Genomic DNA, 10,795 nt, shown 5'->3' with positions numbered 1-10,795 from the left:
GAGAGCCCTACGGAAGAGGCAGTGCATAGTAGGTTAATGGACAACATTAGATCTGTGCTCACTTCTTCCCCTTGCCTTTTCCCTGAATTTCAGTGGTGTTTAGGGAGAGGTACTTGAATAAATACTAAGCATTTCCACATGTGGAATATTAAATCAGCAAGGCAGTCTTGAACCATTTAGCAGCCAGTCCCAGAACGGCAAAGAAAAAGAGCAAAACCAGATACCAACTTAGCTGAAATATGCATTTGCTTCACGGGGAAGGAGGGGCACTCAAAAAGTGAAAAACAACAAAAGTTTAATTTTGAAGTGGCAGACAAGTAACATTTAAAATTTTGAACTCCAAAGATAAGTTAAATTCTGAAGGCGCTTAGTGTTCAGTGATTAAGGATTGAAAAGTCCTTGCGGCAATTCACAGTATTACATTTTGTCACTGCAGTCATTTGATGTGGATGTCTAGGGAGGTATGTCCAGTTGTGATAATGTGCTGTGTACTGTTCAAAAATATTATTCAGTACCCCAAGAGTTAATCATGCCTCTTTCCCTTTTCAAACTACTCTTGTATCTCTACAATACCAGACACATATTTGTCAGTCTTCATTGTAATCACTTGCCAATAACCATATTTTTGTTACTACTCTAATACTGATGCTTGCCAGCTTTTTTTTTGACACAAAGAGCTCGGGGATCAAAGTTCTCAATCCATGTGACAATTCACAGCAAGTGGACTTGTAATATCAGTTTATGGGTTAGTAATGGCACAGAAGAGGCTTGGTTTAAAATTTCAGCTATTCAGCTCATTATGTTCTCCCCCTTGCACTGGCTCCTGGTACAAGGTACAAGGTTTACTCTGTAAACAAAGAGTAGGTAAGACACCCCATGTGAGGTGCCACATTAAACTGCTATTGGTAATACTGTTTCTGGTAGTTAATACTATAAATACAACCCAAAAATATGCACATACAGAGGAAAGAGTCACATTCTACCAATTTAAGGCCCCTTAATTCTTTTCTGTCATGAGCAAGATTTTGATAAATTCATCTTTCGACTGGACGTGTGATCTGAGCAGTGTTGGGAGAGGGAAGCTGATAGGTTTGGGGGGGATGGAGAGGAGGATTCGGGGATGGAGGGGGTGACAATGCTGGTGGCTGCAAGGTCTGGTGAGCCACTCACTGCACCCGACGACAATAATAGCCCAGAACTTTGCACTTCTCGCACAGATGTTGAGGATGTTCTTTGCTCTGATCTGACACATCCAGGCCATCAGGTTTCTCCAAGGGTCTCTGGAAGAGAATTGGAAGATTAACACACAAATTATAAAGAAATTAGGTAAAACTAAACGAGTGGCAATTACAACAATGTGTCATCAAGTCACGTTTTTTGTTTATTTATGTGAAAACATTTCTATTGTGCCTTCCCATAAAGAACTTTAGCCTTTAAGATACAGCACTTTTTTAAATTTAAAATTTAGATTTCTTCTAGTGCCGGTAGCAGTTTTTTTCTTAACTCCAAGATTTTGTTTCCGAAATAACAGCACAGAGACCAGTGTCCCCATCACCAAGTCACCTTTTATTTACTAGCACACAGTACCAGCCAGCTCAGAGTCAGTCCTCAACCAAGGAGATACTAATCTTCCGGCTATAATCTTTTTCCTGGTTATACTTTTTTTATTAAACTGTACAAAAATGCAAAACAAATCAAGGCTACAGTCAACAAAGCAAACAACAGTTTACAGGGAAATGGGAACAGTAACCAAACCCCAAATCCCACTGTAACTCACCATAAGAGAAAACTGTAGACAGAAGCACATACAAGATAAACCCATGCAAACAAACAATAAAAAAGTAATACATGCAACACTGACACTCCTGGCAAACCAGCAATCAGCCCACCCTCACTCGCCTTCCGACTACCTCTAGGACAGACTGCCCTCAGCATGTTCCAGTTCTTGGCCCGCTCCTATACACTTTCCAGCTCCTAGCCCGTCCCTACTCGCCTTCCGACCACCTCTAGGACAGCCTGTCCCTATACCTTCTCAGGACAACAGTTTTCGGGGCAACCTACTCACCTTCTGGCTCTCAGTAAGGCCTACTAGACCCAGGGATGCACACAACACAGTACGTACGAAAAAATCCAAACATAAAGACTGAGTCCACGCCTGAAGGCAGCAAGAACATACCTCGCAGCATACATACAGATACTCAGTCCATCCTTGAGGCCTAGTCCACTTACAGAAACACAGCAGGCTCCCGGAGGCCGGGCCTACACTCAAGGATATGGCCCACCTATTGAGGCCTGGTCCACCCACAGAGGGCCTAGTCCACTCACAGAAACACAGTCCACTTGCTAATGCATAGCTGACTCATGGAGGCTCAGTCCAGACACAAAAAGGTGAAAACACTTGCAAAAGAAAAGTGCAAATGCTTAAAACTGTGGTGCAAGTAGCAAGCCTTGCTACCAAGTCATCTTTGTTTTGATTCCAAAAATAACAATACACTGGCTGTAACCAGCCAGTTTAAAAAAGCAGTTCCCTACTGACAAGTAAAATCCAGCAGTAACACTGGCTGTGACTCAGCCAGCCTGGAAATCAGTTTTCAAAACGTGAAAAAGAATCCACAGTACCACTGGCTGTATCTAGCCAGCTCAGCGTCAGCCCTCAACCAAGGGAATTCTAATCTGGTTATATTGGTTAGCCAAAGCTTTCCTGATTGTCCCAGGTTAACAATGCCAATCAAGAGAAGTTAACAAGGTCCACCTGGTTCCAATCACTACAGTTTCCCATTGTAAAGACTATGGTTTTTAATGTTTTACTTGTTAAAATTGTGGATATAAATGGGAATGAACTGTTTTAAAACCACTGTCCTGCAAGGATTGCTGCATGTTTTGAAATGCATTTCATTTGTCCTTCATGGCAAGCATTAATTAAACAACTGCTTGAACAAGCAGTAATTGATGTTTAGTTTGCAGGGAAAAAGCAACAGAGAGATAATATACAAATGCATCTTTGGTTGGCAACAAGAAGTTGATTGATAACTGGTCACTAGTCCACAGACCAATGAACAAGGCCTTTATCCCATCAACAACTAGGTAACTGAACAGCTTGGGGCTGAGAACAAGATACGGAGGAAAATCATTAGATCTCTAACTAGTCAGGAGCTCTCTCTCCATTCTCTGTGGTAAACGAATGCAGAACTGAAGAAACTAGTTTAACAGAATGAGATGTGACATTATAGCAATTGCTGTAAACTGTGACTTTCAATTGATATGATCAGAAACCTTCTAAAAGTAAACCAGTGGAAGCATTCAAACAAGGAAGGCTGGGAAGAAACCTCCTCATCAGCAAGAACCAACTCAACAGATCTTGCAAACAAGAGACTTACTGAACCATTTCTCTCCCTCCCTTTGTTTATTTCCTGTTAATACCTGTGTGTGTGTGAGTGTGTGAATGTGTGAGCGTGTGAGCGCATGAGTGTGAGAGTGCAAGAGAGTGTGTGAGTGTGTATACTCATGTATAAAGGGAACTTTATGAAGTGAATAAAATTCTAAGTAACAGTGTCATAGATATTTGTTTAATTAACCGGCTCAGACAGGTTCTGAAGCACACCTGGAGCAGGTGGCACTGGGCCTTCTAACCCAGAGATACTGGCCCTAGCACTGCACCACAGGATCCCAAACGGTGGTGTTCTATGTTAACGGTTTACAATTTTTTACCTGCAATTACAAAGTCTGATTATGAGCAATAACGTTAGGTACAGTAACTTGGTTCACACTTTCTATCAACCTGGATTTAGAATAGATTTCAGGAACTTTGCATACTTGTTGCAATCTGTAACTTTTCTGACACCTCTGGCAATAGTAGATTTGATTTCTGGCAGGCCACCCCAGTAAGCTGTGACATCGTAAAAGAAAGTCTAGTAATTAACCACACTGTTGCTGAATAATGCTTCATGGGGCAATATTCTCAATACAGACTGAGTCTCAATCACAAGCTAGATTGCTCACACCGATGGAAATGAGGAAGAGCAAGCAAAAGGCCCATTCTGTCAATCTAACATTCCCTACTGTTGAGCTCCATGTGCAGAGATTAAGTTTTATCTTGTTACGAAGCTGCTGTTTGTGTAGCTTCTCTTAGCAGGGTGGCTCAGTGGTTAGCACTGCCATCTCAAAGAATCTGGGACCCAGGTTTGAATCTAACCTGGGGTGACTGTCTGTGTGGAGTTTGCACATTCTCCCCGTGTCTGCGTGGGTTTCCTCCCATAGTCCAAAGATTAGGTGGATTGGCTATGCTAAGTTGTCCATAGTGTCCGGGGATGTGCAGGCTAGGTGGGTTAGCCATGGGAAATGTAGGGTTACAGGGATAGGGTAGGATGGATGGTACAGGGATAGGGTAAGATGGTTGGTCTGGGAGGGATGATCTTTGAATGGTTTGTGTGGACTCGATGGGCCAAATGGGCTGCTTCCACACTGTAGGGATTCTATGATTCTAGATACATCAAGATCAAAATTGTGCGTATTGGAGTTTAGAAGAATGAAATGCGACCTTATTGAAGCCTATAAGATTCTTAGGGGGCTGGCAGGGCAGAGTCTCAGAGTAAGGAGGCGCTCAGTTATGGTGAGGAAGGGTTGCTGTTCCTAGAAGTTAGTGAATTTGTGGAACTCTTTACTCCAGAGAGCTGGAGCGGCTATGTCGTTATGTATATTTCCAAATATATCACTGTTCCTTCACTGCCGCTGGGTCAAAATCCTGGAATGTCTTCCCCAATGGCAGTCTCTAAGGTTTTGGGGAAGATTTGTAGCTCGGGTTGTGGGTGTTGAGGTTGTTTGGCTCGCTAAGCTGGTTTGTTGCTTCACAGACAATTCGTTACCATGCTGGGTAACATCCTCAGCGCAGCCTCTGATGAAGCGGTGTGTTTTCCCGCCTGGTTTTTAAACTCTGGAGTCCTTTGAGCTGGATTACCTCACTTCCGGTTTTCCTTCGTAGTGAAATGTATATGGGGTCGAGTTCAATGTGTTTATTAATAGCATGCTTCGTAGAGTGCCAGGCTTCTAGGAATTCTCGTGCCTGTCTCTGCCTAGCTTGTCCCAGGATGTTGGTGTTGTCCCAGTCGAAGTGGTGGTTCTCCTTGTCCATGTGGATTGAGATGAGTGAGTATTGGTCGTGTCTTTTTGTAGCCAGTTGGTGTTCATGTACTCTTGTTGTTAGCTTCCTTCCTGTTTGTCCGATGTAGTGTTTCTCACAGCCTCTGCAGGGGATCTTGTAGATGACATTGGTCCTGTCCATGGCGGGGAGTGGGTCTTTAGTTCGGTTGAGTGGTTGTCGTAGGGGTGACGTGGGTTTGTGTGCCACTCTGATGCCGAGCAGTCATAGGAATCTTGTGGTGAATTCCGATGTGTTCCTGATGTAGGGTAGTGTGATGAGTGTGTCGGGACGTGTAGTATCTTCCTGATGTGTTGAAGCCTGGCACTCCACGAAGCATGCTATTAATAAACACATAGAACTCGACCCCATATACACTCCACTACGAAGGAAAACTGGAAGTGAGGTAATCCAGCTCAACGGACTCCAGAGTTTAAAAACCAGGCGGGAAAACACACCGACGCTTCATCGGAGGCTGCGCTGAGGATGTTACCCAGCACGGTAACGAAACATTTGCGAAACAAGAAACCAGCTCGGTGAGCCAACCAACCTCAGCACTGTCAGTCTACTAGCACTTGGGATGCAATTGTTCAAGAAGGCACCTCACCACCACCTTCTCAAGGGCAACTAGGGATGGTCAATTAATGCTAGTGCAGCCTGCAACACCCACGTCCCATGAGTGAATAAAAAAAGGAAATTTAAGGCCGAGATATTTTTAATCAATAATATAAGCAAGGGGATGGGGAAAAGGCAGGAAAGTGTAATTCGGGATTGTCAGATCAACCACAATCTCATTGAATGAGACTCAGTGTGTCAAATAGCCTTCTTCTTCTACATCTTATGGTCCATGATCTCCTTTGAAACTAGCTACAGCAGGAAAAAAATATAGTTTTTGGAAACATATCTACACTGGGACAGTAACTGTTTAAAAACACAACTAGTTTTTCTCTCCATGATGGTAGTAAGAAATTCAACCACAACTTTCACGGAACAACTCAAACTTCCAATTACAACAGATGTGTGGTAAAGGCCTGAGATGAATCATCTGTTGCTGTTCAGTGCAACAGTATTCCCAGAATAAGATTTTGTTTTGTGCAGAAGAACAGATGTTTTAGTGTTTTCCAGCACAACAGACGATTTTCTCGTCAAGTTTGTGGATAGTCGGATCTGCCTAGTGTTGATTTTCATTTTGTATTGCACTCAAATGGTGTAAACAGAATGGTGCCCTGGCCAAGTAACATGCAGGATGTCTTATGGGCTGTTGAAATAAGTTGTGCAGCATAATATTATGTAACTGCATCTCGTTCTTTTCTTGTTTTATTCATTCACGGAATGGGGGCATTGCTGGCCAGGCGAGCATCTATTGCCCATCCCTAATTGTTAAGAGTCTACCACATTGCTGTGGGTCTGAAGTCACATGTAGGCCAGACCAGGTAAGGATGGCAGTTTCCTTCGCTAAAGGACATTAGTGAACCAGACGAGTTTTTCCTGACAATTGACAATGGATTCACGGTCATCATTAGACTCTTAATTTTGATTTGTTTTATTGTAGCCATGTGTACTTTAAGTACAGTGAAAAGCTTTGTTTGCAAGCAGTACAGGTAGATCGTAGTAAGAAAGGACGTAGAGATCATAGGGTGCTTAGACAAAGTGAGGCATATAGGTTACACTGTCCAGGAAGTGCATGAAGCAAGATCAACATTATTTGAAGTCAGACAGTCCATTCATCAGTCTAATAACGGCAGGGAAGAAGCTGTTCTTGAACCTGTTGGTGCGTGTGTTCAAGCTTCTTTATCTTCTGCCTGATGGAAGAGGTTGTAGGAGAGCATTACTGAGGTGGGAGGGGTCTTTGATGTTGTTGGCAGCCTTTCTACAGCAACAAGAATTGTTTATCGAGTCCATGGATGGGAGGGTGGCTTCCGTGATGGTCTGGGCTGTGCATATAACTTTCTGTAGTTTCTTATGGTGCTGGGCAGAGCAGTTGCCATACCAGGCTGTTATGCACATGAATAGAATGCTTTCTATGGTGTATTTGTAAAAGTTGGTGAGGGTCCTTGTGGTCATGCAAAATTTCCTGAGCCACCTGAGGAAGAACAGGCATTGTTGTGTCTTCTTGACCGTCACACCTACATGGGAAGTCCAGGACAGGTTCCAGATATTACAGATATTTTTTTGAATTCAAATTCTACCATCGACCATGGCGGGATTAAAACTCGGCTTCCCAGAACATTACCTGAATCTCCAGATCAACAGTCCAGCAATAATACCTCTAGGCCATTGCCTCCCCCTAAGACATCTTAATAAACTATAAACTGCATCCAATGCTTATCGGTTACGCTGTAGATGCCACATTCCAATATCCCATTTTGCTCCAGACGCAAAACAATGTTAAGATGTTATTAATTATCCTGTGTTATTACACACGTCTGGAACAGGTGGGACTTGAATCCAGGTCACCTGGCTCAGAGGTAGTGACACTACTATTACACCGCAAGAACCCAATTCCTGTTAACAATGTTAAGGCAAAATGACTAATTTGCAAAGAAATTCAAAATGTTGGTTCACCAGTCCAGAAATTTAATTTCCTAGCATTTCTCATCTTTGCCTTTCAGCTCCATCAAAAATTCAGGGTGCCGAGTAACAATGTGATCCGATTTGATTTGATTTGCTTTATTGTGGTCACATGTACCTAAGTACAGTGAAAAGTTTTGTTTTGTGAGCGGTATTGTCCCCATGGATCACATAATGATGACACACACGGTATTGTTGCTTTAAGATAAATCACAAGAGTAGGGTAAAGGAGCATAAATTCAAATGAACCAAAGGTAAACCTAGAATTGATATCAGGGTGTTATGTATGTTTTTGTACACACAAAGTGAACATATGGAATGGACTTCTTGGAAGAGTAGTGGAAACCTCTATGGAACAATTAGACACCAAAATGAAGAACTTTCAGATTTTTTGAACTAAAAAGGGACAAATACCCATTGTAGCTCCTGGGGTAGCTAATTAGGCAGGTTAACAAATTTTAACACAGTATAGCGGTGAACATTTCATCTTGATGTTGTTGTGTGGAACTGTACTTAGATCCATCAGAATTGTCCCATCAACCATGATTACCAAGCAGCAATTAAGCTCTGACTGACCTCACACAGAGTTTACTTGACAGAAATTTTTACCTTAAAGAGACAGTAGCCTCATCAGGACAATAATACATTGCACATTTCATAATCTATGAGTCTGGTTCTCATTAAGAAGCATTTTGTTACACGTTTGCAACTGGGCAATGTGGTATTTATCAGTGTTATTGTCAATGGCATTACCATCATACAAAATAGCAAGGCTCATTATTTCCACTAACTCAACAAGCAGTAGCTGAAACTATACACCAGGAAGATCGTCAATCCAATAGCCTCATCTGTACTGAGCTAGTTAGGGAGTAGTAGGGGCACTCAAGGTGGGTTAGACAGGACCATCTCGGTGGGGGCATTCTCAACCTATTGAACTTAGCTCACACTTGAAAAATAAACTCAACAGCAGCGAGCTACCGGAGGGTGAACTGTGCAGTTGGAATGGTGGCCCAAACAGAAGGTAATTCCTTCAGGACAACAGGAGAGAAAAACTGTCAGGAAGCGAAGATGAAACACTCCCATCACATCACAACACTGCCAGCTACCGTCATGTGAGCATAGAAAAGGGACAAACTTTCAACTTCTCAGAAGTAACACAAATCAAGGCCACTTAACTATGGTGAGAATCAGTGGAACCTATTTACCACGGAGTATTTTAACTGGAACAGTGCCTTGAATGTAAGTCCCAAAGTAGACTGGATTGTACTGAATATAAACATAATGCCAATTCAGCCTTGCGTGACCCATTTCAAACCTAGTAATCCACTTTATCAGTGTCCTAAAACCTATATCCCCTTAACAAATTGGACTAACATCAGGGTCAAGGGCAATCCCAGGTCTGTTAATGTCGTTTAGATGCACGCTGTCTCTTAGACACTTAGACAAATGTATGAGAGGAAATGAGCTACTTCCATCTGACTGGTGATTCCCTACTCAGTTCCTTGTTCATTTTATTTAATCACAGGTGCTGAATGTAAACCACCTGCTTGTACATAATTAACATCCGAATAGGTTACCTCAGTGTCTGACATTACCGAGACATCGTAACCACAGATGATCCCTCTGCTATTTCTAAATGAATTTAATGTGACTCTACATACTAAATATGAGAAAACTAGGAACATCAGTATCACCCTTGCATTCCACATTCAATTCACTGAATTCTGTCTTACCAGAAAAAATCTCTTTAATTAATGCACAGAACTGCTGGTGTGACATCAGCTCTCTGAGCTTCTTGGCTCCTCTCTCTCACACTAACCTGCCACTTCTGAAAGTACCACATTCTGTTCTTTTGAGTTCCTGCCCAACATCAAAGTTGCTGACAAGAGGGTTGCTGTCGTTGCCTGGGGTACTGACCCCCTACTCTAGCAGAGGCCAAACAACAACTGTCCAACCATTTCTCCTACCTCTCCCTGGTCTGTGGCTATCAAACTTCATTATCCACTTTTGTGTTCTGGACTGTGACTGACTCATATGCTCTGAACATCTTCATAGAATCAGTGGGTTTCCTCCAGGTGCTTGAGTTTCATCCCACAGTCCAAAGACGTGCAGGTTAGGTGGATTGGCCATGCTAAGTTGCCCATAGTGTTCAGGGATGTGCAGGCTAAGTGGATTAGCCATGGAGAAATGTAGAGTTGTGAAGATACGATAAGTGGTAGAGGGGTTGGGTCTGGGTGGAATGCTTTTCAGAGGGTTGATGCGGACTCGATGGGCCAAATGTCCTGCTTCCACACTGATTCTATAATAATCTTCCCTCCACAGTCTCTGATCTTAAAGACCCACCACCCCAAACAGCCCACTTCCACCTCCTTCCAAAACTCCATAAACAAGACAGCTCTAGTTAACCTATTGTTTCAGCTTGCTCCGGCCCCACTGAACTTATTTGTTCCTATCACAATATTTATCCCTTGTAGAGCCTCTTCCGAACTAGAGCCCTCTTCTGACGAAGGACCATTAACCTGAAACATTAACTTTCATTGTCTTTAATTGTTAACTTTCACAAATGCTGCTGAGTATTTCCAGCAACTTTTGTTTTTTGTATCTTCAACACGTGTTATTCAGCGTTGTCACGCACTTGCTGATATCCAGCAGCTTCTCGATGAGTCTTTTTTAGGCCTGAGTGAAATATGTATACTTGCAGCTCACGTTTGGAGTTGAGTAATTACCGCTGACAAATACAAGCTTTCTATCAAGAGACAACAAGGTGCAGGGCTGGATGAACACAGCAGGCCAAGCAGCATCATAGGAGCAGAGAGGCTGACGTTTCGGGCCTAGACCCTTCATCAGAAAAGGGGGAGGGGAAGGGGGTTTTGAAATAAATAGGGAGAGAGTGGGAGGCGGATAGAAGAGAGGATAGGTGGAGAGGAAACAAACAGGTCGAAGAGGCGGGGATGGAGCCAGGAAAGGTGAGTGTAGGTAGGGAGTTAGGAAGGGGATAGGTCAGTCCAGGGAGGACGGACAGGTCAAGGGGGCGGGATGAGGTTGGTCGGTAGGAGATGGAGGTGCGGCTTGAGGTGGGAGGAGGGGATA

General features: G+C 43.0%; 1 protein-coding gene across 1 annotated transcript in view; it reads right to left on the bottom strand.

Moving 5' to 3' along the window:
- Window positions 1–6: 6 nt before the first annotated feature.
- Window positions 7–10,795, bottom strand: part of zcchc24 (zinc finger, CCHC domain containing 24) — a 534,935-nt gene continuing 524,146 nt past the window's right edge. The window contains exon 4 of the mRNA XM_048616245.1: window positions 7–1,280. Within this exon, the coding sequence (XP_048472202.1) occupies window positions 1,167–1,280 (114 nt within the window). The 3' untranslated portion in view covers window positions 7–1,166. The remainder of the gene's footprint in view (window positions 1,281–10,795) is intronic.

The sequence above is a fragment of the Rhincodon typus genome, chromosome 34 (assembly GCF_021869965.1).
Source record: "Rhincodon typus isolate 14 chromosome 34, sRhiTyp1.1, whole genome shotgun sequence".
In the NCBI taxonomy this organism is placed as follows: domain Eukaryota; kingdom Metazoa; phylum Chordata; class Chondrichthyes; order Orectolobiformes; family Rhincodontidae; genus Rhincodon; species Rhincodon typus.
Note: the sequence above shows the minus strand (reverse complement) of the source record. Positions and strands in the feature narration are given on the sequence as shown.